At 43.9% G+C, this 26,594-nt stretch overlaps 1 protein-coding gene and 1 long non-coding RNA gene across 2 annotated transcripts in view; both read right to left on the reverse strand.

Annotated features, from left to right (window-relative positions):
• ZDHHC15 (zDHHC palmitoyltransferase 15) overlaps nt 1–19,329 on the reverse strand; it is a 37,126-nt gene extending 17,797 nt beyond the window's left edge. The window contains exons 1-7 of the mRNA XM_074962445.1: nt 19,156–19,329; nt 10,762–10,788; nt 7,219–7,313; nt 4,668–4,788; nt 2,447–2,516; nt 1,712–1,744; nt 20–140 (exon numbers count right to left, since the gene is read on the reverse strand). Of these exons, the coding sequence (XP_074818546.1) occupies nt 20–140; nt 1,712–1,744; nt 2,447–2,516; nt 4,668–4,788; nt 7,219–7,313; nt 10,762–10,788; nt 19,156–19,273 (585 nt within the window). The 5' untranslated portion in view covers nt 19,274–19,329. The remainder of the gene's footprint in view (nt 1–19; nt 141–1,711; nt 1,745–2,446; nt 2,517–4,667; nt 4,789–7,218; nt 7,314–10,761; nt 10,789–19,155) is intronic.
• Nucleotides 19,330–24,004: 4,675 nt separating this feature from the next.
• LOC141993606 (uncharacterized) overlaps nt 24,005–26,594 on the reverse strand; it is a 230,508-nt gene continuing 227,918 nt past the window's right edge. The window contains exon 3 of the long non-coding RNA XR_012640904.1: nt 24,005–25,002. This is a non-coding gene — a long non-coding RNA (uncharacterized LOC141993606). The remainder of the gene's footprint in view (nt 25,003–26,594) is intronic.

The raw sequence follows: 26,594 nt of genomic DNA on the forward strand, positions 1-26,594 counted from the left end.
CATGATTTCATACACTTACTGTCCAATACTTGATGACATATTTGAAGACTGTTGCAGCAATATACATGCAATACAACAAAGAATACATTAAAAACAGTAGAAAGAATTTGTAGTTAGAAAATCCAACGCAGTTATTCACCCTAAAGAATTAAAGCAAAGTTGAAATCAGGATACTTACAGCACATGTGGTCCAAAGACAAGGAATACGAAAGTAATTTTTTAAATTTTAATGTAGGTGGTTGATTATACAAAACAATCTGTTCAATAGCAGCTCCCCTTAGTGGTAACAATGAAATGTAACTGAGTTCTTGGTTACTTTTGTATTTTACCTGCAAGCAAAAGTCACACCAAGCAAAACATGATAAATGTATCTGATAACATCAAAAGACCAGACCTCCATCAGTTTGGTCTCGTCGCTAGTTTGTCACAGAGACGGGCTCAAGCTGCAAAATTCATATCTGGATTTCAAATACCTCAAACTCTGAAGGTACCCAGATTTGGGATTTTGATTTGGCTTGTATGGGCCATTTGGGCCTGATTCACCACAGACATCCACCTCGTGGAGTAATTTACACATGTGCAAAATGGTAGTAAATCAGAATTCTCCATTCACATTGGTGATAGCATCTTATACCCTCTTTATATATGGGGTGGGATCTGAGTTACTACAGAGATTTCTTTCCCGGGTATCTGGCTGGTGAATCTTGCCCACATGCTCAGGGTTCAGCTGATTGCCATATTTGGGGTCAGGAAGGAATTTTCCTCCAGGGCAGATTGGAAGAGGCCCTGGGGATTTTTCCCCTTCCTCTGCAGCATGGGGCACGGGTCACTTGCTGGATGATTCTCTGCACCTTGAAGTCTTTAAACCATGATTTGAGGACTTCAATAGCTCAGACATAGGTGAGAGGTTTATTGCAGGAGTGGGTGGGTGAGATTCGGTGGCCAGCATTGTGCAGGAGGTCAGACTAGATGATCATAATGGTACCTTCTGACCTTAACATCTATGAATCCATGTGTAAATCTTTCCACTAGATATTAATCAGTGGTGCATCAGACTCGCATCTGGACCTGGGTTCAAATTTGGAACCCCCTACATTTGGAAATAAGATACGGGGGTATGTTTCAGACCCATGTCTGTGTTGCCTCTGGTTCCTGAAGCCTCCCTTCTAGTAAAGGGTAGGGAGTAGCAGAGCTGGGAAAACCCAATGACAGTAATTAAAAAATCTCAACCAGGTAGTTCTGGGAAATAAATATATGGGGGCAAACTCTCAAAGTGTGACCTTTAATTTTTCATGCACTATTCCGCAGACACTATCACATATGCCCAAATGACACCATTTCATATGCATACTGCATGCAAATATTATTGGTGGGTGCAACTACTAACTGCTTGCCCAAATGATTATGTACCCAAAATGAAAGGTAGGGTTGAGGCCCCTTTACTATTCTGGGTAATAATCTAAGAGTAGATTAGTTTATAACAGCTTCTAAAAATGCAGTTAATAAAACAAGAATATTCCTTATCTGTCCCTCAAAAGAAATCAAATGCTTCAAGCAAGTCTTCCCAGTATGTTCATTTCATACAGTGCTAAACACAAAAAAGAGATACATCCTCCATGATAAAAGAAAGCGGCATGCAGACGCAATACCAACAAAAGCATTTAAATAGTCTTTACTTTCAGAAAGATACAGACCAATATCCTGGACATACCATGGGCAATGATGATCCATTTTTAACACACACCTGCAAAAGGAAAGAAAAAGAATACAACAAAGAGGATCCTTATGTTTGGAACTTAAACAGACTCATAAACAAAGACTCCACCAACTGTAGGTCAGAAGACTTTGTTGCTGTTGTGTGTTGGATTTCTACAAAGAGACAGATTTAAGATGGCTGCTATCATTCCATCATTCTTAAGGCAGGCACCATTTTTAAGGCTGACTATTTGTTGTTGTTGTTGTAAGAGCTACCGACATCCTTGGTGCTGTACAAGACAAAAAATGAAGGTGGTTCCTGCTCTGGGGTGCTTACAATCTTTGCATGATCAATACATAGCGAAGGCCTGACATATTTAAAAAAAAAAAAAAAAAAAAGACTTTGAGTGCACTGACAGTGGCTAGTGCCTTTCATAAGTTGGCAAACCTTCCACCAGATTCACACCCATGCAGGCAGAAGTGTAGAAACTATAACCACAAAACATATTAGGGACACAGTGTTTTGGGAGTGCAAATGCTAACACTTTCGTGCATGTAGGTGCTGGCACACGTGCACAAGACCTAGCAGAAGTCCTTTTGACTGTTTCGCCCTTACTGTTTAGCTATTCTTGAACACAGGAAAACATTTGGGTACTTCTATGTGTATAAGTACATATTCAAGACATTGTCATTTTTGTTGCTTAGCAGTGGCTCAATTCACTGGTGTCAAAACATTTCAACAACAACTTACATAGCACAAACAGAACAGTGGTGACAACGGTCAGGCTTGATTAGCTGGCATCTATCACAGAATCGAATAGCTAAAATTAAACACAGAAGTATTAGAGTTAGTAGTTAGTGTTAAATAATGAGCAAGAAGAGAACACACACTTAATATTCTGTTCATGTTCTCATCCTTTCCCTCATAACTGGCTTCCTAAACAACTTTACAGTTGATTCTGGCTGCCAGGCAGAAAACAGATAAATGGTGGTCCTAATACTCCAAGGGGCTGGCTTTGTGGTGAATGTACATCCAGCTTGAAGGTAGTCAAAAGAAACGTAGAAACAGGATGTATGTGTACATGTACATTTGTGTTGTGGCTTTGAAAAAGCTCCATTTAAACAATGGCCCAGTACAAAAATTCCTTACTTCAGATCCTAAGTTTGCTGACTAAAGAATACACAGGCCTGAACACTGCAGCAATTCCAACCATAGAACTCCTTTAGGCTTCAACAAGAGTTCCATGTGTTACTCCTGAGGGCATTCTGTGCCAAAAAATTAAAAATTCTGCACACAATATTTTAAAATTCTGAAAATTGTATTTGTCAAATAAATGTAGAGGCTCCAGCATGACACTGGGGAGCACAGGCCACTGGCTGCACAGAGGTGGGAGATCACTATGCAGCTTTCCCCCTGGACACGGACTCAGCAGTGATGCTGCACCCAACTCTGACATTGCGCGAGGACCAGGCCTGCCCCAGAAACACCCCAGAGCCCTGCCCCTCTGTGCTAAGTGCACCAGATGTGGGCAGGCAGGCTCAGCAAGGCAAGATCCAAGTGTGGAGGGGCTTAGTGTGGGGGGATCCATGTGTGGGGTGAGAAGGTTCTGTGTGGGGCAATCTGTGTGCGGGTGGCTCAGTGGGGGATCTGGTACGGGGGGATCTGGATGCACAGAGGCTTGTTGGGGGGTTCTGTGTGCAACATTAATGGGACTCTGCAGGGGGGTCCAGATGAAGGTGGTTGGGGCTCAGTGGGGTCTGTGTGTCTGCTTGTGGGGGATCCAGGTACGGGTGGCTTGTCAGGGTGGTCCAGGTGCAAGGGGAGTGGGGCTCATTGGGGGGGTTTTGTGGGAGGGTCTGGATATGAGGGGGTTGGATGGGGGAGCAGCTCCCTGTACAGTGATCGCTCCCTCTGCAGCTGAGGAGCAATGGGTGCAGGAAGCACGTGGGGGGGTGGAGTTTGCAGAGCATCCTACAGCCGGGGGAGAAATCTGGGGGTGGGTCTGACACAGCCCTGGATGCTGTGCCAGGGAAGAGGAAGTCCCATGTCCTCCCAGCTGGGACTAGTAGCTGAGCCCAGCACAAGGTAGGAGCTGCCAGCCGGGTCTTCCCCAGTCCTGCTCCACAGTGATTTACCTCTCTGCAGGCTGCACTGGGCATCCAAAACATACTACTGGGGAGGGTCACATGACTGCTTTTGTGGCTTCCCTTTGCTTCCCTGTCAGAAAGTCATTTTTCTGCAGGGAAGCAAAGAATTCTGCTGGGGGAAAATTCCGTACATGCGCAGTGGCACAGGATTCCCCCACAACGTGTATCTGGTTGCAGAACTAGGTCCATAAGGGACAATAACTGTTGACCTCATTTATGGGGCCATGTCCTGCAGTCTTTACTCAGGCCAAACCCTCTTTGAAATGGGGGAAAAAAAAAAAAAAAAAAAGGCTACAAGATTTGTTTCTACACATAGGTGTAGTTTGGCTTCCATATTTGAGGGGGCAGCTGCAGTCAGGCCATGGTGGGGGTGGGAGGGAAACATACAAATTCCATGCCTGCCAGAGCTTTCCGTTTTTGGGGGTGGGAGGGTGGCAGTACTCTCCTATCCCCCCCAAGCTATGCCCACGATTCTACATTAATAAAAGTATAGTCTAGGAACCCAACTACGGTTTCCAAACTATAACTACAGAAAGGAAGACAACATAAGGCTAAGCCCCCGGCACTCTACTTGAAAATGTGATAAGTATTCAAGGATTTCTCGTTTTCCCCAATCAGGAGGGTTGGAGGAGGAAGCCAGGAAGGAAATCCTTTTAAACTAATAGTATTTCCTCAGCATTAAAGTTCTGAGCACTGAAATCCTTTAGCAGTATGTCTTGGCATGAGGGATTTGCTGTTACTGTCAGTATAAAATGGATTGCCAGCATACAATGCTTAGCATGATTGAATAGATTTACATCAACAGAGCCCTCTGCTTAGCTGACCTCCATTCCCCGTTCTTGTGTACACTGGCAACTTCCTTGCAATTTCGACAAGAATCTGCCTCTGCACCTCCGGTCTCTCTTCATTTTCATAGCGCTCTTTGTCAGCATAGGACATATGGAACTAGAAGCAGAAATGATGAGAGGACCAGTTATCCATGTGTAGTACAGTAATATTTCAAATGCAGGCCAGGTTGGAAAAGCCATTATCCTCCCACCACTTCCAAAGCACAAACATTAATCACACTTAGAAGAGCTTTCATTTAGGAGATAAACAGAGAGGTAATCACTGTTGGACAGATCAACGGCTGCTGAACTAACTGATTCACTCATAAGAGATACAAACTGAAATTGAGGTCAGAGCATAATAGATTAGCTTCACTACTACATGTTGCCTTAGATGTTTTCTCTTCATTTAATAACTAAAATAATAATGATGATGATAATAATAGCGGCATTTACATTGCACTTTATGAGGCAGATTCTGTTCTCAGTTACGTTAGTTCAAATCTGGAGTATTCCACGGACATAAATTTACATCTTTGTAATTAAGCTCAGACTCTGGAGCTGTATTTTTAAACTGCTGCACAAACATTCATTAACTCAACCTCAAACAGCCTTCTGAGGTTGGTATTTTGCCAAATATTTTACCAAGGGGTATAACAAAGCATAAAGAAGTGAAGTGACTTGACTATAGTCAGACAGTAAATCAATGACAGAGCAAAGATTAGAATCCAGGAACTCCTGGCTCCCAGTCCTGTGCTCCAGTAAGTCATGCTCTCTGTCTTAAAAATATCTTAAAATTAAGAATATGATTTGTCAAGTAAATGAATCACAATCTACATTTTGGTGAAGTGGTTCTTTCAATGCCTCTTCTCCCTCGTTGTTGTGCTCTTGGACAGTGATTTTTCCATTTCTATTATAACCACAGAAGGACATTTTGCTACTGGGATAGGTGTCTATGTGTATATAGGCAGGGATTGGCAAATTAAACAATAGACACATCCCACAGTCATGTAATGTCAGAATTTCACCTTTCATTTAAAACAAAAAATATGTTTTAAGCCTTCAAGGTTGCCAACCCCCCCTCCATACCCTGAAAATATGAAGCGAGTGTAATCAATTCAGTGACATTTGTCTGAGTCTGCAGATAGCCTCCAACAGAGGGCAGGCCAGCCAACACTAGAACCAGGGAGAAAAATCATCTGGCCCCACACCCACTCTAGGGGGACAACTCGCATGCCTCCAAGGGTGCAACACTGCTGCTGCTCAAGAGGCCCTGTCACCACTACCAGTGTACCCTTTGGGGACCTCCTGGCATACATGCCTAGGGCTCCATATTGTTTTAATCCAGCTCTGTATACAGGAGCCAAATCTCAAGGTCCTTACTCAGGAAAAATTCTCATGGAATTGGTGTGAAGTTAGACTGAATAAGAACATCAGGATTGGTTAAATCAGAGGTGGGCAAACTACGGCCTGCGGGCCACAACCGGCCTGTGGGACCATCCTGCCCCGCCCCTGAGCTCCCGGCTGGGGAGACTAGCCCCCGGCCCCACCCCTGCTGTCCCCCTCCCCTGCAGCCTCAGTTTGCCGCACCGCCAGCACTCTGGCCTGCCACTGCTGCTGGGCAGCACGGCAGCATGGCTGGCTCCAGCCAGGTGGCGGGGCTGCCAGCTCCTGCTGCTCTGAGCGGCATGGTAAGGGAGCAGGGGGTTGGATGGGGGGCAGTCAGGGGACAGAGAGGGTTAGATAGGCGTGGGAGTCCCGGGGGAGCCTGTCAGGGGGCAGGCGTGTGGAGAGGGGTCGGGGCAGTCAGGGGACAAGGAGCAGGGGCAAGTTGGATACGGGGTGGGGTTGGATGGGTTGGAGGTTCTGAGAGGGGCAGTCCGGGGGCAGGAAGTGGGAGGGGGCGGATAGGGGCCGGGGGCCAGGCTGTTTGGGGAGGCATAGCCTTCCCTACCCGGCCCTCCATACAGTTTCGCAACCCTGATGTGGCCCTTGGGCCAAAAAGTTTGCCCACCCCTGGGTTAAATGCTTAGGGATCGAAGACATTAAAAGATGTAAATTAATAATAATAAATCCCATTATCCTCAACCATTTAAAATCCTGTTAGCTCCTAAACCACTTGAAAGTAAAGCAACATCATGCCTGCTTTAAGCTCCCTAGACAGCTTAATTTAAACAATTCTCAGAACCGTTCAACTGCACTCTTTTTTATGGACAGCCACAGACATGTTTCCATCTAAGCAGGAAGACTCATCAGTTGTCCTTGGCCACAGTAGTATAGGTGGATTTCTTGAATTCTCCCTTTGTCTCCACTTTCGTCTTAGGTTTTGCCATGGATAAAACATACTTAGGCCTGGACTACACTAGGGCGCGGGGGTGTGTGTGTGTGTGTGTGTTTTTCGAACTAAGATACACAGCTTCAGCTACACTATTCGTGTAGCTGAAGTCAAAGTATCATAGTTCAACTTACCTGGCCGTCTTCACGGCAGCGAGTCGACCGTGGCAGCTCCCCCGTCGATCTGGCGGGTAGTGAAGACGTAGGTCCTTACCTTTTTATCTGGCTGCAGCGGGAGAGTAAAAACGGACTTCCAGTATGTCCATACAAAGAGCACAAAGATGACATGGAATATGCTGAGGTAGGCCACTAAGAGAAGAAAAGAATAATGAATCATAAGCAGAAGTCACTCTATACTCTTCACCATTCAGGGTGCTTCATTTTAAAAATATTATGCTCCAATGGAATTTTGTATCACGGGAAAAATCAAATATCTTATGAACTGTCAACTACAGCTGTCAGAGCTCATGTGACAAAGCAAAATGGGAAAACATTTCTTTTCAGCAAGTAGGCAAAACAGGAAATGATCACAGCTGTGAGGCAGGGTTATAATTCATCAGCGATATCATTATCATATGAAAAACAAGGTACCTGGAGCAATCTTATTTCAATATACAAACTTCTTTACTTGAAAGAATTTGGGAGGACATGAGATATTGAAATGAGGCATATGAAGAGACTCAGAAGGGCAAAGGGCAGTTCTGCATCAGCTTTGCAAAGCGCTTGGATATTTTTTTAAATGCTCAAACAAAATACAATATTAACAACAGTTATATCCATGAGCAGTGGGTAGCATAGGCAGGGGAAGGCTGTGCCTCCCCAAACAGCCTGGCGTGGCCCTGCCCATGCTCCGCCCCCAAGACCCCTCCTGACTGCTTCCAGCTCCTTTTCTGCTCTTTTGTGGTGGAGACGCTGGGACAGGCAGGCTGGGTATGGTGCGCACAAGACCTGGGGCTGGGGCCACACTGCACTGCCCATCTGTCCAGCCAGTGCTCTGGGGCTGGGGGTGCTCCAGCTGTGCCGCCCACCCACCCAGCGCTGGGGCTGACGGCGTGCTGTGGAGGGAGTGGTGCTCTGGGCTCCAGCGGGCAGAAGTGGAGGGGCAGGGCCTCGGGTAGAGGGGGAGGGGCCGGGGGCTAGCCTCCCCCAACGGCAAGTTCACCCGCCACTCTTGGTTATATCTGCAATCAGGAGACAGCCTTATTTCTAAGTGTGTCACTTAAATAGATGCAAATATGTGCTTTTCCTGATCATGTTGAACTCAGAATTAATATGACCTCCACAGGAAGAGTCAGAAGGCTATAGTCCAGGACAAATCCTATTTCCTTACTCAGATTTTATGGAAATTTAGCTAGTGTAAAGGCTGAGTACGGACTTGAAAATTTGGCCCTTTCAATGTGAATAATAAGTTATCCACTCGGGGAGGGTACGTTATTGTTATCTTAAGTTTATTTATTTGAAGTGTGCTCATCATGCTTCCTTTAGGCATGCACACAATTCAAAAAACCTCAAAAAAAAAATCTATTGCAGAGCTGGGAATAGAACTCAGGTCCCCTGATTTCTGGTCTTGTTTCTTATCCACAAGATCAACCTTCTTCAGATAGCTTTTTTGCACAATTCTATGCAATATGAGATTACACCTTCCTCTGAAGCATCCATGTCGCCCACTGTTGTTGACAGAATGCCTATTTAGATGCATTATTTATCTTTCCAGTGTGTCATTCACGATATATATAGAGCTAGAGTATAGTAATTTAGGAAGTAATGTAGGATTCTCTGTGCATACCAATAATATACATGGTATGTACACATGTGCTGGACTGAAAAAATTCTGAGAGGTTGAGATGTCCTAAAAGCTCTATTTCACAGAGAAAGGCTTACTTCACAACCCTTCCAAGACATTTTCCCTGCTCCTTCCCAGGATTTACCGAGTGACATCAGTAAAGAATTTCTACTCTGGTAGTGCAAAGTAGCCTTAAGCAATAAGAAACTCATCTCAGGAGTAATGGAATTCACACTGGAAATGGCTCCCACTGGGGCAGATCCAAATACTCCACTGACTTCAGATAAAACAGTGTACTGCAGAACAGCAATGCACTGCTTTTGGGGGCACATATTTTTAAATAACATTGGCAGAATGAAAGAGATATAACTAAGGGATGCTAGTTATTTGGGAGTGACAAGCCACTAACTCATTCTGTGGTATCCCAGCAGGATAGGGCAAGCACTCAGTCATTCTTAAACTGGCATTTAAGGAGATAACTCTTGCTGAAGGTTTAGTTATGCTGGTTAGGTGGCACAGAGGGGCTTCTCTGGGAAAAAAGGATCATGGTAAGCAAACTTTTCTCCAGGGAACTTAAATGCACAGTGATTTAAGTTCACTGGCAAACTTTACAAAATAAGATACATTTTGCTGGATCCTCATTAACCTATTGCCATGTTTTCTACATTTCTTTTGTGACCACTTAAAATACTGGGGCAGTACTTTGCTGCAAAGAGAACCTGCTTGGTGCAGCACTGAAAGAGGGGGCCATCTGGGAGTGAGTTACAGCTCTCCAGTTCTCTGCCTTGGAAGCTGCTCTTGTCTGTTCTGGCTGACATGGGTTCTCAAGGGCCAGTCTGCCAGATGAGGATCAGTAAACCTGCTACTCCTCCCCATCCCCTGGGATGGGTTGTGTGGGAGCTATGTATGCCAGCTATACACCTGCTGGGGACTCTCCCATGCTGTGGAAATCTCCAGCAGGGGAGACAGTGCCAGAATGCATCTCCTTTGTACCATTAAAGTAGCACAAAAGGGATGGAGCAGGACAGAGAATCTGGCTCAAAGGGCCAAATGGCAAAACTCCCATTGACCCCCATAACACAGGACTGGAATTTAACCCACTGACAGTACGTGCCAATGGTAGCTCTGTCTAATCCTGCCTGCTCCTCCTGACTGATTTATTCAGTGACCTTGCAGTTCTGTTTCTGCTTCCATGAGAATAAACTTTCACATTACTGAACGAATTTGAAGAAGGTGCATGCGAACAAGGAGAGTGCAGTGGTGAACTAGTAATGGGACATAAAACCTTTCACCCCTAGGCCACTAGTTGTAATTCATATAGAGACTGTAGTCTGAAAGTCATTATCATTCAGTGGCTGCCCAGGGGCCTATGGAAAATGAGTTTAGTGGTCTTGGTCGAGAGATGTCTATTTTACAAAACCATTACAAGTGGCATTAAATGATACAGCAATGAAGAACATTAATTGGGGCCACAGGGACTGAACTACTGTTTAGAGATAGTATTTTTACAGAAAAAGTAGGATAGTGTGTGTGAAGGTGCTTTGGGAGCATGCCTGTTGCCCGTGCTGTACTTGTTCTGGGAATAAACAGAGGGTTTCCACTTCCAATTGGTACCTTTCACTAGCACGGAGAGAGGTTGGAACACTTCTCTCGATACATGCTGTACATATCCTGGTAATCTGCAATCGGGGGAAGGAAATATTGAAAGAGTATGATGGTTTAATGGAATTCTACAAGAAGTTATTTGTAGTCTGCTGGAGCATGGAAATGTTTGCTTTTAAATTTTCTTGTTACTGAACTGAAAGATCCTACTATTTGGAGATTCAGCGCGAATACCCTTTCCCTTCCTTCCCTTGAGAGCTGTATGTACATAAATATACAAAAAATGATTTTCAACTGCTTTCTTTTAAGTAGATGTTTGTGCACTTTTGGAACTATGGACAAATGCCAAGGTATTTAATAAAATTCACCTACCTTGTTCTACAGGATTGGTTAGAGTCACTGAAAAAGAAAAAACAACTATATGTTTATGCAGCAGATGAAATTCCCAAAGAAGTCTATAATCTTTTCTAAAACAAAATAAAAATAAAAAAAAAAGAATTTCAATATGCTAGAAGACCAAAAAGAAATGATTCCCAATTTTTATCATTAAACCATGATCAGACATAACACTACACCTGGGAAAGCATCTCTTTTCATTTATTCACTTGAATGGGCTCCATAATAAAAAGTTCAATCATCTTAGTTACACCATTTTCCATTCCTACAAAATGTAATTTTTCTCAGGAGTCCCAATGGTATTGATGCCTGCAGATAATCAGGGCTCCTCTAACAGCCTGTCCAAATAACAACATCTTCACTTATTTACTGATATGCCTGCTTGGAGCTAGTTTACAGCTGCTTTCATTTCTACATTGGAAGTCTTGTTTACTAATATCCAGGGATGTACAGTTAATTTTGTATCAATGTAAAATTAAAGTAGACTGTCATGGCCTAGCCAGGTAGCCAATCAGTGGTACTCTGCAATGACACACAGTGTCTTACTTGGACCCATCTAGCTGCAATCTGGATTAACAGGGCACCAAAAGCACTATGGAGCCCACTGCTTGCTTCAGCCTGCAGGGAGGAGGGGTATATTGCTCAACAGCTACCCTGAGTAAAGAGCAGTTGCCCCTGAGGAGGGAGGGGGAGAGCTGTGAGAGCTTTGTATTGCTTAGCAGTTACCCCTCTAGGTTGATTTAAGGAGTGGCAAAATTGACAGGATGCAATAGGAGATCTGCCCAGTTCTCAGCTGGTGGTTAGTGGTTATGAAGCTGACCCTTGTTGGTGGATAAAAAGAACAAATTCTCAGGAAATGCACAAGTGTCATTAGTCAGAATACATTTTTGGTAAAGAAACTAAGGTCCAAAAAGATCCTGTCATTTTAGCTGATACTTCTCCCTCTTCCCTCATTTCCAAAATTTGTCTCTTCTCTCTCTCTCTGGGGAGGGAACAAGATTAAAAAACCTCTGTTTCAGAAATCTGGGTGTTTTTGAACTCTGTTACAAGTAAGGCAAATATTTCTAAAACTGACAGTTGAATAAAAACACAGTTACTCCGTCTAGGAAACTGAAGTTACGCAGGTAACTTTACACATATGATCAGACACTGAGATACAGCTTAGTATGTGTAACCTCTGATTTTTTTTAAAGTTTCAACACCTTTTGGCAAACGCTCATAAACAAACAAGTTTTTGGGCTGTGACTTCATTTGCTCCAACAAGCTAAACCTAGTGGGATCAAGACAGTATTTAAAAGGGAGACTTCTCCAAGGAAAACACAGGGTTCTACAGGAAGAGATACTGATGAATTAAGAGAAGTTGTTGGTACATATTGTGGTATTAAGAAGCTCCTACTACTCTTGACTGTCCTGGGGTCATATGATTTAGATGAAGAGTTATAAATGCTTACACTAGAATGATAACACACAATCTCTTATGTCAGTAGCAGACACCATACAAGTTTAGAAGACAGGGTAAAACCACCTTGAAAACTGAGCAGATCTGATCCACATTTATCTAGAAACAATGGCTGGCCCCTCCATGCCACTTTTAGAGTCATTATTCAGCTTCTGGGAAAACATCAATGCTCTGGCCTTTTGGAACTCCCAATGTTTCCAAAACAGCTGCAGTTTCTACCTGGGTAAATAAGACTTAACTACATCAGGTTCAATCTCATCAATTTATCTGATACCCATGAGAGAACATAACTCAGGTCCAACCCCTTATGCTGAGGGCAGGGCTGAGTAAACCTGGACCATCCCTGACAGCTGTATGTTTAACCTGCTCCTAAAAATCTCCAATAATGGGGATTCCACAATCTCTCTTGGAAGTCTATTCCAGATCTTAACTACCCTTACAGTTAAAACATTTTCTAATATCTAATCTAAATCTCCCTTGCTGCAGATTAAGCCAATTACTTCCTGTCCTACCTGAAAGCCCTCTTTATAACTACCTTTAACACACAGGAAGACTGTTCTCAGGTCCCCTACTCAGGCTTCTTTTCTTAAGACTAAACATGCCCTGTTTTTTTAGCCTTTCCTCACAGGTCAGGCTTTCTAAATCTTTTATCGTTTTTGCTGTTTTCCTCTGGACGCTCTCAATTTGACAAGATCTTTTCTAAAGTGTGGCCCCGAGAATTGGACACACTACTCTAGCTGAGGCATGAGCAGTTCTGAGTATATCAGGACAATTACCTCCCATTTAACATTCCTGTTCGTACACCTCAGAATGACATTAGCCATTTTTTGCAACAGCATCACATTGTTGACTCACATTCAATTTGTGATCCACTATAACCAACAAATCCTTTTCAGCAGTACTTCCATCTAGCCAGTTGTTCCCCATTTTGTAGTTGTGCATTTGATTTTTCCTTCTTAAATGTAGTGCTCTGCACTTGGTTTTACTGAATTTTGTCTTGTCAATTCCAGACCACATCTCCAATTTGTCAAGGCCATTTTGAATGCTAATCCTGTCTTCCAAAGCACTTGCAATCCCTCCCAGCTTGGTGTCATCCACAAATTTTATAAGCATACTCTCCATTCCATTATCCAAGTCATTAATGAAAATACTGACCAGTACCTGACCCAGAATTGACTGCTGCAGGACCCCACTAGAAACACCCTCCCAGTTTGACAGCGATCCATTGATAATTACTCTTTGAATATGGTCTTTCAACCGGTTCACATGGAAAATACAAATTAGAATAGGAACTGAGATGTATTGCGTATGTTGATGAAGATGGCTTTTGTTAATGCCATGCTATCTGGTACTTTTGAGCCGTAGGCTATTTGAAATCAGCTAAGTAATCAGGTTTTTATAGTTGAAAAATACAGCAAAATTTATCATTTGCCTATGCATGGTCACTTATTCACATTTGAATATGCAATATCCTCTTCCCTTTTCTTTGGTTCTTTGAAAATCAGCACTACAAGACCTCACTAGCATTACACAACTGCTGCCTGGCTCCCTCCTAAGGCTCATTTTGATGCCCACAGTAGGACCCCCCCATGCATCATAAACCCAAGGTTCTGCTTTAGTGGGAGTGGAAGCTTTAACCCAGGGACTGGCAACCTTTGGCACGCAGCCCGCCAGGTTAAGCCCCCTGGTGGGCCAGGCTGGTTTGTTTACCTGCTGCGTCCGTAGGTTCGGCCGATCGCGGCTCCAACTGGCCGCGGTTCACTGTTCCAGGCCAATGGGGGCTGTGGGAAGCAGCGGTCAGCACATCCCTTGGTCCGCACCGCTTCCCACAACTCCCATTGGCCTGAAGTGGCAAACCGCGGCCAGTGAGAGCCGCGATTGGCCGAACCCGCGGATGCGGCAGGTAAACAAACTGGCCCAGCCCATCTGGGGGCTTACCCTGGTGGGCCGTATGCCAAACATTGCCAATCCCTGCTTTAACTCTATGGTTTTGCAACAGTTTGTTCTTTTCCCTCTTCCTTGACGTGGCATAATATTCACGCCTCCAGCACACTCATTCCCTACCATTCTCATGCTATGGTAGCATCCACCAGCCAGTCACTGGAACCAGATCCCCTCTGAAGCATGGCTTTATATCCAAATCAGGCAGCAATAGCTGCAGTGATAATAGCATGAGATATTCCCTCTGGAATAGAGTACATCACCTCTGCACTGTTTCAAACTCACAGTGGTACTATGTTACAGAATCTGTTTAAAAGAAAAAGAAAAATTGTATTATGCCAAGAGTTTGGAAGGGCCAACTTTGTGCTCTAAGCATCAGTTTTCAGATATGTGCATTCCCTAGAAAAGCAGATTCAAATCCTAAGAGCATCAATTCAGCCATTCATCCTTCCAATACAGATAAACTAAGTTTCATACAGTTATTGTGTTTTGGGGGGGGGGGGGGGGTGCGCGCGCATCTCTTTTAGGTGAAATTTTAGACATTGAGGTCCTGTCTGCTCTGCATGGGCTTTGAAGAGACCAATGGTTTGACCAAGAACACAGGAAACAAACTTCTTCCCTCACTGTCACCCTGTTTGAAACACTTCACCCAGTTTGTGGCTGCAGAACAATCTACAGTTGAAAAGCGTGATATGGGCCTGTGGAAGTAGATAAAGGGAATTTGGATGCTGACTTTAATGGGAGTTGGATTTGATCTTATAAGAACTAAATATTATTATTACTAAACTTATATAGCCCTTCTATCAAAACACTTTCCAAAACTCCAATGGTACTTTAGGTATATATTTTGTTAACCTCTTTATGTCATTGGGCTAATAAACCACTGACCATATCTGCGCAGCTGGGGGCTACAGTCTCTTTAAATTAATTCCTAAAAGGAATTAAGTAGTTCTAATCTCAGTAAAAGGAAAATAAAAAAAAGTCCCGGGGTGGCTTCTCTTGACTACGTGTTGAAATGAAACACAACAAATGCAGGGCAACTTCCTTGTACCTAGTCCAACTGTAGAAAAACAAAAATAGATCTTACCATGGTTACTGCCTTGCCTACCACCAGTACAGTCCTTCTGAGCACAAGACAAGCAAATGTTTCTGCAGTTTTGCCACTCCCCTTGTTGGGATCTGGTTCAAGAGCCTTCTAGGTTAGGAGGAGACCAGAAAGCAGCTCTTTTCTCATCTCAGAAACATCCCTCACTCCTCTCTCGTGACCTCTGCTTCCTTTATTTGGCTTTACCCCAATAAAGAGGAACAGCCATCAGTTCCACCTCCCAATCGCTTAAACACAGCTGTCAGCTCTTCTTTCCAGGACTGACAGCTCTACCCATCTCTTTTAGGTACAGTGTCTTCCTTTCTGCCTAGTGAGGAGGTTTAACTCCTTCTTGGGTCACATGATGGGCACATAAGTGGTGACCCATGAAGTGACTCAGGCTTTGCGATGCCTTTTAGGTGCCTAGAAAAATCACACGAATGCTGCTGAGATCCAGAACGCCTGAGTTAGGCGCCTAGGTTCCTTATAAAATGAATGAGGAAGGATAGGCTCCTTAGATTGTAATCCACAAAGCCAGCATGCTAGGTGGGGAGCCACCTAAGCTAGCCGATGAGAGATGCTGACCAGAGAGCCCGGCCCCTCTCACAGAGATAAGCACTTAACTATGGGCTGCAAGGAGGCATCTTTACTAGTGATCCAGGACCCGGAGGAAGATAGGCATTTGGTCACCAAAGCTGCACATGGGGCCCAAACCAAATGACAGGAGGACCAGGAAGACTTTCCATATAACCTGTAGTCTAATGCACAGGGTAATCCTCCAGGATGCTGGAGACCCTCCTGATTCAAGTCCCCCTTGTCTACTCAAGTCTACTGAGGGGTAGAAGGGATTTGAGCAGGGATCTGCCATCTGACAGGAGAGTGCTCTAATCACTAGGCTATGGAGTCATTTTAACTCTTTCTCTGGCCCAATTACTATTTATTATTCCATTGTTTAAATCAATGGTTCCCAAACTTGTTCCGCCACTTGTGCAGGGAAAGCCCCTGGCGAGCCGGACTGGTTTTTTTACCTGCCGCGTCCGCAGGTTTGGCCGATCACGGCTCCCAGTGGCTGCGGTTCGCTGCTCCAGGCCAAAGGAGCAGCAATTGGCCAAACCTGCGGACGCGGCAGGTAAACAAACCAGCCCGGCCCACCAGGGGCTTTCCCTGCACAAGCGGCGGAACAAGTTTGGGAACCACTGGTTTAAATTAAAGTGGAATGCTTTCAATAGGAGCGACTGAGGAAGACCTACATCAGGATATTCCATAGTTTGGTGGCTAGGGCACTCACCTGATCTATCTCTGGCACCTAGAGAAAGGCTGCAGTGCACATACCCAGAGGTGCTGAGTGAGTTTAGGCACCTATTGAATTAGGTGGTAGCCAAGTAGGAGTTTTAAGGGCTGCAGTGGTGCTTAAAAACAGGACTCAGGTGCTTATAAATGGGATGTAGGTGCCTAAATACCTTTATGGATTGCACCCAGACATCCTACCACAAAGTGCTATAGAAATGTTAAATACTATTACATACATCATATTATTTTAAACTTCCCTGCAAACTTACTAATAATCACTTTAGCCTCTTAGGTAGTACTGTGACAAAGCAAATTATTGTAGACAGCACTGATTGTTCTTATAAGTTGGTCATTCAAGTAGCAAAAGCCTAGGTTAGATAAAGAGACAAAAGAAATTGGTCTGCATTGTACAGCATCACTCATTATTCTTTATTTAATTTAAATGAAAACCACCTTTAAACACGGTTCAGGGTCCATTAACATGAAGTTTTATTGGAGGTCTGTGTCTCCCCCAACCCCCTCAACTTCTTATTTATTTTTATGAACCCATCGCCATAGCATCTGAAAATATGAGATTCAGATTCAACTCCACATTCAACAGTCAACAATACCAGTTCAACATTAGCTAAGAAAAGAACTCAGTCATGAATCTGGGGTAGTGGGATGCCCAGTGCACCACAAACATTCCCCAAATTAATCGCATCCTGGAACTGACATACTAATGGAAAACACAAAAAAACTTTAAAAACAGACTCAAATGAGAAACCGCAGAACTGGAATTAATTTGCAAACTGGACACCATCAAATTAGGCTTGAATAAAGACTGGGAGTGGATGGGTCATTACACAAACTAAAAACTATTTCCCCATGCTAATTTCCCCCCCAATGTTACTCACACCTTCTTGTCAACTGTTTGAAATGGGCCATCCTGATTATCACTACAAAAGGTTTTTTCCTCCTGCTGATAACAGCCCACCTTAATTGATTTGTCTCATTAGAGTTGGTATGGCAACCCCCATCTTTTCATGTTCTCTCTCTCTCTCTCTCTGTGTGTGTGTCTCTCTCCCAACTGTATTTTCTACTCCAGGCATCTGATGAAATGGGTTTTAGCCCACGAAAGCTTGTGCACAAATAAATTTGTTAGTCTAAGGTGCCACAAGTACTCCTCGGTTTTTTGGGGTTTTTTTTTTTTGCTGGTACAGACTCACATGGCTACCTCTCTGAAACAAATATATCTGTCATTAGAACAAGTCACTTTCTACATCTAAGGTTACATCTATAGTACCAACTACGGGGTGTGATTCCCCTGCTCGTTTACACATACTCCCCTCTGCTACTGCAACTGTATAGACATAGCAAGATGCAAAGAGCAGAGCCACCTCCCCAACTCTCCTGAAACTCATGGTAAATGACATTCCCTGTGGACCCAACTGTGCCAACACAAGACCAGATGAATCATCCTATTAAGACTCAGTAATACTAGCAGAGTCAGGGTCCTTATCCATAATAACTTCACAAATAATGGTATCTTTGTGAGCTACTGCTCTTGCATTGGACAATGCAAACCCAAAGTTAGCCACTGTCTCGCACTTCTGAGGTGAGAGAAAGTGCAAGATCAGTGGTGACAGATGTTGTGTCCAAGTGACCACAGATGCTGACCAACTGATCTATATCTGGATGTGTCTCTTTTCTGTGTAATCTACCCAACAAAAATTTAAAGGGCCCATGCGCAAAGAATTTATTTATGGCCAAACGTGCAGCTCAGAACAAACACTGCTACTCTCACTCCGCATATGAATGCCGATTTTACTACCATCATCGTGCTGTCAACTCTCATGGTATCACAAGTCTCAAAATATTTAGGGTTTTGTGTCAAGCCCAAGCTCTTGGAGTCACACAGTCATAAGAATCTCAGCTTTTATTTCTTTAAAAAAAAGATTCTAGTGTTCATGGTTGCAGGAAAAAGCTTGAGCCTTTACTCAAACCCCAGAAGGGAAATAATAAGCATCTAAAAACTATTATTTTTACAGTTGCCATTATTCTGGGGGGCCTAAATAGTGATTTTTAAAAAACACTTAAGAGTTGGCAGTGTGTGTCTCCCCATCTCTTCCCCAGTCTGGAAGGGAATGAATCCTCCCCACCCCCCCAAGCTGGGGCCAAATATTTAGGCTCTTTCCTCTTGCCAGACTCTCTTCAATCCCTCCTCTCCTTCTGGGAGACCCCACATACACACCCCACTCATATACAGGATGGGGGGAAATACGGGGGTGTCAGCTTCTCTCTCACCCCAGGTTACTGTCGCTGCTTCACACAATCACATTTATTCATCCAGTGCCCCCTCAATCCTGTTCCCCAGTCCCCCAAACAGAACTTCACTCCTCCACTCACCCAAATTTCAGGTCCCTGGCCAGGCACAAGCAGAGCCCCCCCAGCCCAGCCGGACAAAGTCCCCCCCACCCAGGGAGAGCCCCCCCCCCACCCAGCCCAGCCGAGCCGGGCAGAACCCCCTCCCCCACTCACCCAGGGAGAGCCCCCCCCACCCAGGGAGAGGACCCGCCCCTCCACCAGCCCAGCCGGGCAGAGCCCCCCCACTCACCCAGGCAGAGCTCGCACACGTAGGCGTAGTAGGACCAGAGCACCACCAGGGTGATGATAACGACCGGCACCCAGGCGAGCACCCGCTGGCAACACCGCAGCCCCCTAGACAGAGCCATCTTCTCCCCAGCCCCATCCGCATCGGCGATCCATAGAGAGGGGCTGGCGCAGGGCGGCGAAGCCGGCGGCTCGGAACTCCACTGAGGAGGCCTGGCAAGCCGCGGCTAGCGGAGGTCTGCCGCCGCTGGCCGTTGCGCCGCAGCGCCACCTGGCGGGGACTGCGCTGGCAGTGCACAGCAAAGGCCGTTCCCGCAGAGCGGGGGGAGCCGGGGCAGGGCGGAGGGCGCTGCGTGGGGAAGGGCAGGCGGGGAGCGTGGCCATGGGCAGCGTGCTGGGAGCCCTGCTGGTAGGTGAGACGCAAGGTGGGCGGGACAATATCGTTCCCCTGTTGGGCCAGAGAGAACGACCTGCCTGGAGCCAAGGAAGAGCTCTGGGAAGGACCACAACGTCTCTCTCACCAACAGCAGTTGGTCCAATCACCAATACAGTGGAGTCGCATCTTACGCGGGGGTGAGGTTCTAAGGTCAGCGGCTAAAGCGAAAATCACGTATAGTCAAAATTTCCCTTGAAAATCCCTTAAATCGCCCATAAAGTACAGTATACACAGAACAGGGGTTGGCAACCTACGGCACACGAGCCGATTTTTTTTTTAAATGGCACACTGCAGGTCCTGGCCGCTGGCCCTACTCAGCCCCCTGCCGGCCTGCAGGCTCAGGGCGACCGGGATCCCGGCGGACAGGACCCCAGGCCGGCAGCGGGCTCAGGGCTGCCGGGATCCCAGCGGACAGGACCCCAGGCCGGCAGTGGGCCCGCTGCCAGTCTGGCAGGGGTGAAAGTAAGGCAGTACGGGGTACCGGTAAAAGATGGCCGCCTGTATCGGCCTTTACTGCCTTAAAGTGCTGCCGTGGCAGCGCTTTCATGTCGCTGCTCTTTTTGCACCACCCCCCTCGGGAGCCCTGCCGGGTCCCTACTGTCAGGGCCACCAAACGGAGGGGGGGGGAGAACGACGATGGACACGACGCAAAAAGAGCAGCGGTGTTAAAGCGCTGCTGCGGCAGCACTTTAAGCAGGGCGTTTCAAAGAGCTGACGCAGCAAAGGGACCTGCTTAAAGCGCTGCCATGGCTTTAACATCCCTGCCCCTTTTGCCCCCACCCCGGGCCGCTGCAGACTGGGGGGCAAAAGGAACAGCTACCCCTGGACAGCGTGGGCAGGCTGGCAGCAGGATGTTGACCCCCGCCCCACCCGCACCCGTTCCGCCCGAGGCCCCACCCTACTTAACATGGGGAAATAGATTCAATATGTGTAATGACCCAGCCACTCCCAGTCTCTATTCAAACCCAAATTAATGGTATCTAGATTAACTAGACTGGGAGTGGCTGGGTCATTACAGTCTAGTTAATCTAGATACCATTAACTTGGGTTTGAATAGAGACTGGGAGTGGCTGGGTCATTACACATATTGAATCTGTTTCCCCATGTTAAGTATCCTCACACCTTCTTGTCAACTGTCGAAATGGGCCATCTTGATTATCAGTACAAAAGTTCTTTTTCTCTTGCTGATAATAGCTCATCTTAATTAATTTAGTCTCTTACAGTCTGTATGGCAACTTCCACCTTCTCTGTATATATAGATACACACACACACACACACACACACACACACCTACCTTCTTACTATATGTTCCATTCTATGCATCCGATGAAGTGGGCTGTAGCCCATGAAAGCTTATGCTCTAATACATTTGTTAGTCACTAAGGTGCCACAAGTACTCCTGTTCTTTTTGCGGATACAGACTAACATGGCTGCTACTCTGAAACCAAAGAAAAATAATTTCAGCATGATCACAGGGTAACTATGGGAACTGCATCCATAATAAAGAGCCCTATTCTAAGGGCTGGTATAAAGTCAACATTGATTTATGTGGCACCGGGATACTGCTGTCAGGCAAAACCAGTATCTTATGTTTATCATGAAATATAAATATAGAACAAATTTCAATTTTCTACAATAATTTATTCAGTCTACACAAATCAAGGAATCAGTATCAATTTCATCCCTCAAAGGGCAGTCTTTCCCATGAAAAAGAGGTCTGAAGGAAATAGCAGACATTGAAAATATTTTCAGTCACATTGCCCTTTTAAAAACAGTCATATAGCAAACCTCAAATGACATTTCTCCCTACAAAATGCTATAGAAAAAAATCAAGCTGTGCACAAACTACAATACACATTTAAAATGATCTACTAACCCAAAAGAGAGAAGTTTTGCAGACCATTTCACCCTCGTTAAAATGGAAATTCTGGTGTACCCTTAAATGTGGTGACACTACTGCTCCTTCATAATGTTGCTGTGCCACAGCATTACTGGTGAATATCTTAATTCTGTATTTTCTGGTTTTCAGAAGTTTAAATATAGGAGACCTTGACATTCTGGGAAGGTATAAAGCACACATTTGGTCAATCTTAACTCTGTGTTAAGAACATTTATGGGTAGTGAATAGCTCTGTAATTAAAGCGGAACAAAAATAAAAAAAAAAGACAGTTTTCAAAAAATTCAAAATGTTTTGTTTCAAAGTTTTGAAAAGGAATGGAGATAAAAATATTCATGACATTTTTACTAAAACATTTCAGCTTCAAAATATTTGGTTTTCTGTTTTTTCACCCCCTTATTTCTCCTTTCTCTGCCTTTTTTTCATTTTGCCCCTGAAAATCAGAGGGGAAAAAAAGGTGAGGTTAAAGAAAAACTGAAAATTTGCAATTTTGTTTTGTTTTTTATTTTAAAAAATTAACATGAAGAAAAAAACAAAAAATGAAATTGTCATTTTTGAAAAAGATCATTTTTTAATAAAGAAATATTTACATTTGAAAACTTTCAACCAGCTTTATTTGAAATGCATTGACCAACGCCACATATACTTGGCATATTGGCTCTAAATTCTGCAGCAATGTTGATTGATTACACAACCATTCAACTGCCTGCAATGTAAAGAAATTGTTCCGGAAGAAAAGCTACCGTGTGAAACTAGAATACTGCAAATACATATTTTTTTTTTTAATATGCAGCATAATTAAGGAATAGCACCCACCTTACACAGTCCTCTGAAACTGCTTGCCATAGCTAGACCCCCTAAGTGGGCTATCAAAAGCCTTCCTTCCCTTCATACACTGCCCCAGCTTAGTTAAGATCTCCTGTCAGACTTCTGCCACAAGCTTTAAGCACTAAAGCATCTCAGGCCCCAATTCTGCAAGGATTTAAGCATGTGCAGTGACTTCGGTGGCACTACTCACAGGGCATAAAGTTAAGTACGTGTAAATCCTTGTAGGATTGGGGTCTTAGTGCCTCAAACTGATTTTGTTTCCTCCCTTCCTCAGGATGTGGAGTGGATGTGAGCAGCTGTTTCCCCAGGAATTGAAATGGGGGGGGGTGTTTGAATTTACAGGGGGTGGGGGATGTCAGGGTCGATGAGGGGTGAGACTGTGAGGGTGAAGGTGGGCTGTATGGCACCATAGTAAAAAACATAAAAATGTTTCATGACCATTTTATTAGATTTAACGCAGGTTTTAAAATCACACAAATTAAGGTTGGCTACTCAAGCCTTCTATGAAGAACTACGTCTACATCCTTCGTGGTTTCTTGTTATAATTTTGCACAACTCTGTTAATGAACTTCTTGAATGCGTTCATCTTTGGTGGCTTCTCGTGTGTCCAGTACTTCCATTCCTTCAATTGATATGCTCATTAGTTCATTCACATGATCAGACAGAAGGCGACTTCTTTCAGAACACAAAATTCTATTCAATGATGAAAAAGAATGCTCAATTGTAGCTGTTGTGACTGGGAGTGGCAAGAGATGAATTTCTACTTCTTTCATCCCAGGAAACATAGCACACAAAGATCGGGTCGAGCCACTAGTGATAATAAAAAAAAAGCAGTTGAAGTCAAATCTTCATTTATTCATCGTATGATATTCCACTCTGTGTTCAAATTCTCTAGTCTGTCCTGATCACATGGCAGCCCCAATGCTGGTAGTGCCTCACTCCATTCAACTGTTGGTGTTTTATAGGACAGGCATCTGTAAAAGCTACATAGTGATTGTGTAGAATCTAGAAGTTGCTGTTGTAAATTTTTAAGAATCAAGTCTGTGTACTTTTTCAGTTGTCTTCACAAACACTTCTTGTCCTCTTCACTTAAGGAGTCAATATAAATGCCTTCATTAGTCAACTTCTGGACTGAAGTCTTTGCTTCTTCCAGTACTTTTTCAATGGCTAGCTCTCCGATTGATCCAAATGTAGCTTCTATTGCTGGACAAAGATCTACTACTGTTGGAGCAGATGCCTGGATAGCATTGTTTAATGACCCAAGTGGTTTCAACAGTAGACTTACGAGAGAGAGAATGGCAGTATTCTTCTCTGAACGGAGTAGCAAAAGTAATCCACCAGCCTCACTACTTAGATCCATCTCATCTTGGTAGATACTTTCCAAAGCTAGTAATAACGGCTGGAGTAATTTTAAGACAACAGCCAAGGATCACTCATGAGAATGCCAGAGGGTTTTTCCAGGTTGGACTAATATGATCTTCTATATTTTTCAAGATATTCAGTCTTTTTGGACTCTTGCTGAAAAAAGAATATAATGAAGACATTAAATTTATAGCTTTTTTAATGTCCTTTGAAGATTCTGCAGCTTGTACTAGTGCTAGTTGGAGTAGATGGCCTCTGCAGTGTGTATAGGAGAGATTAGGGTTACACTTTTCTCTGAGCAAAGCTTGTGCTCCACCATGTCTTCCAAAGAAGTTTGCAGCTCCATCAAATGCCCAAGCAGTCATCTGTTTGGGGTCCGACTGACAAGCATTTAACTCTAAGATGTGGGTTGTCACAGATGCAGCCGATGTGTCTTCTATAACTTGAACATCTAGAAATGCATCTACTGGCCTACCACTGACATCAAGATAACGTACACAGTGACTTAATACTTGATGCCCATTTGCATTCATCAGCCATGTATGCAAATTTTTTGAATGTGGAGAGGGAGTTCTTCACTTTTTCAACTGTTGAGTCTTTCACTGTTGCACTGCATGCTTGTAGCCAGTCAGTTGAGTTTCTTGGGGAAAGATAGTGAGCATTTGCTGGTCTTGTTTGGAACCAGTGTTCAACTACAGGATGAACAAGTGACAATGCACTTAACATTGGCCTCCAGTTTGTAGTGTGTGATATCTCTTGCTTAAATAGAAAGTATGATGCCACAGCCATGTTTGTTTGCATGAACTGTGTTGTGTCTCCAGCATTCTTAACAGCCTCATTAAGTACTTCTAAAATGGGCTTTGAAAGTGGGCTTATAAGGCTTTCTGCATGTTGATGCAGTCCAGAGGCCTGGTGTTTTGCTGCCTTTTCATGTAGTTTGTCAGCATTGGCTTTGCTGATCAGTCTGACAAACCAAGCTCCTCCACTTTTACCAGTTATGAAGAAGGAAAGCTCCCCAATGCTATAAGCTTTTTTTTTTTTGCAAGAGGTGCACCAGTAGCCATCTTTTGTAACTTCAATAAATGGGAACACTCTGACCGACAAACATCGGGAACTGCCTTTAGGATTTGGAGACAGACACTGTTTCTTCAGTAGGTAGCTGTATTTGTGCTTCGGGCTGGTCGGATGTAGATACACCACTTGAACCTTCAGATGACATATTGATATATTCTTGGTTCTTGATGCGTTCTTCACCTTGGTTAGTTTTTGAGGCCTTTGAGTAGAAAAATTGTTGTATTGTTTTTTGTCTTTTCATTTTCACTTTGATCTGCAACATATAAAAGAGATATGAATAAATTAAATGTTTTGTTAGGATAATGCAAAACACATAACAGGTCTAGATTTCTAAAAATACATACATTTAATTTAAATTGACTTTTGAAAAGTAAGCCATCATTGGATAAGAGGGAAGTCCTCTCATGGATCAGTAACTGGTTAAAAGATGGGAAACAAAGGGTAGGAATAAATTATCAGTTTTCAAAATGGAGAGAGAGATAAATAGTGGTATCCCTGAGGGGTTGGAACTGGGACCATTACCTTTCAACATATTCATAAATGATCTGGAAAAATGGGTAAACAGTGAGGTGACAAAATTTGCAGAGGATACAAAACTATTCAAGATAGTTAAGTCCAAAGCAGACTGCGAAGAGTTACACAGGGATCTCACAAAACTGCGTGACTGGGCAACAAAATGGCAGATGAAATTCAAAGTTGATAAATGCAAAGTATTGCACAGTGGAAAACATAATCCAACTATACTCAAAAAAGAGATGTTGGAGTCATTGTGGATGGTTCTCTGAAAATATCCACTCAATGTGCAGCGGCACTCAACAAAGCAAACAGAATGTTGGGAATCATTAAGAAAGACAGAAAATATCATATTGCCTCTATATAAATCCATGGTACTTGCACACCTTGAATACTGTGTGCAGATCTGGTCACCCCATCCCAGATTGGTGAATTGGAATTCTGGTCACCCCATCCCAGATTGGAAATTGGAAAAAGTACAGAGATGGGCAACTAAAATGATTAGGGGTATGAAACAGCAGGAGAGATTAAAATGACTGGGAATTTTCAGCTTAGCAAAGAGACGATTAAGGGGGGGATATGATAGAGGTCTATAAAATCTTGACTGGTGTGAAGAAAGTGAATAAGGAAATGTTATTTAATCCTTCACATAACACAAGAACACAGTCACCCAATGAAATTAATAGGCAGCAGGTTTTAAAAAAAACGAAAGGAAATACTTCTTCACAAAACATAAAGTCAATCCATGGAACTCTTTGCCAGGGGATGCTGTGAAGACCAAAACTATAACATGATTAAAAAATAGAACTAGATAAATTCCTGGAGAATAGGTCCATAAATGGTTATTAGTCAGGACGAGGAGGGATGCAACACCATGCTCTGAGCGTCCCTAGCCTGTTTGCCAGAAGCTGGGAATGAGCAACAGGGGATGGATCAGTTGATGATTACCTGTTCTGTTCATTCCCTCTGAAGCATCTGGCCTTGACCACTGTCAGAAGACAGGATACTGGGCTATATGGACCATTGGTCTGACCCAATATGACCATTCTTATGTAAAAATTAATTATAATAATACAAATGTTTAGTACAGAGCCTCCCCAACATAATGACCTCTCAAGATAGCAACAATGTGAGATAACAACTGTGGCAAATAATACATTTTAAAAATCTTGGACTACTAGGAAACATATTTATATAAGTTTCCATTCCCAGGCACAAATCTAGCATTCTGGAGCAAAGTCACTAAAATATAGTCCAACAAACAAATGTTTATTTAACATGCCCCTCACTTTTCCCTCCACTGCACCCCACTCACCGGTGTTGTCCTTGGTC

The sequence above is a fragment of the Natator depressus genome, chromosome 9, assembly GCF_965152275.1.
Source record: "Natator depressus isolate rNatDep1 chromosome 9, rNatDep2.hap1, whole genome shotgun sequence".
Taxonomy (NCBI): Eukaryota; Metazoa; Chordata; order Testudines; family Cheloniidae; genus Natator; species Natator depressus.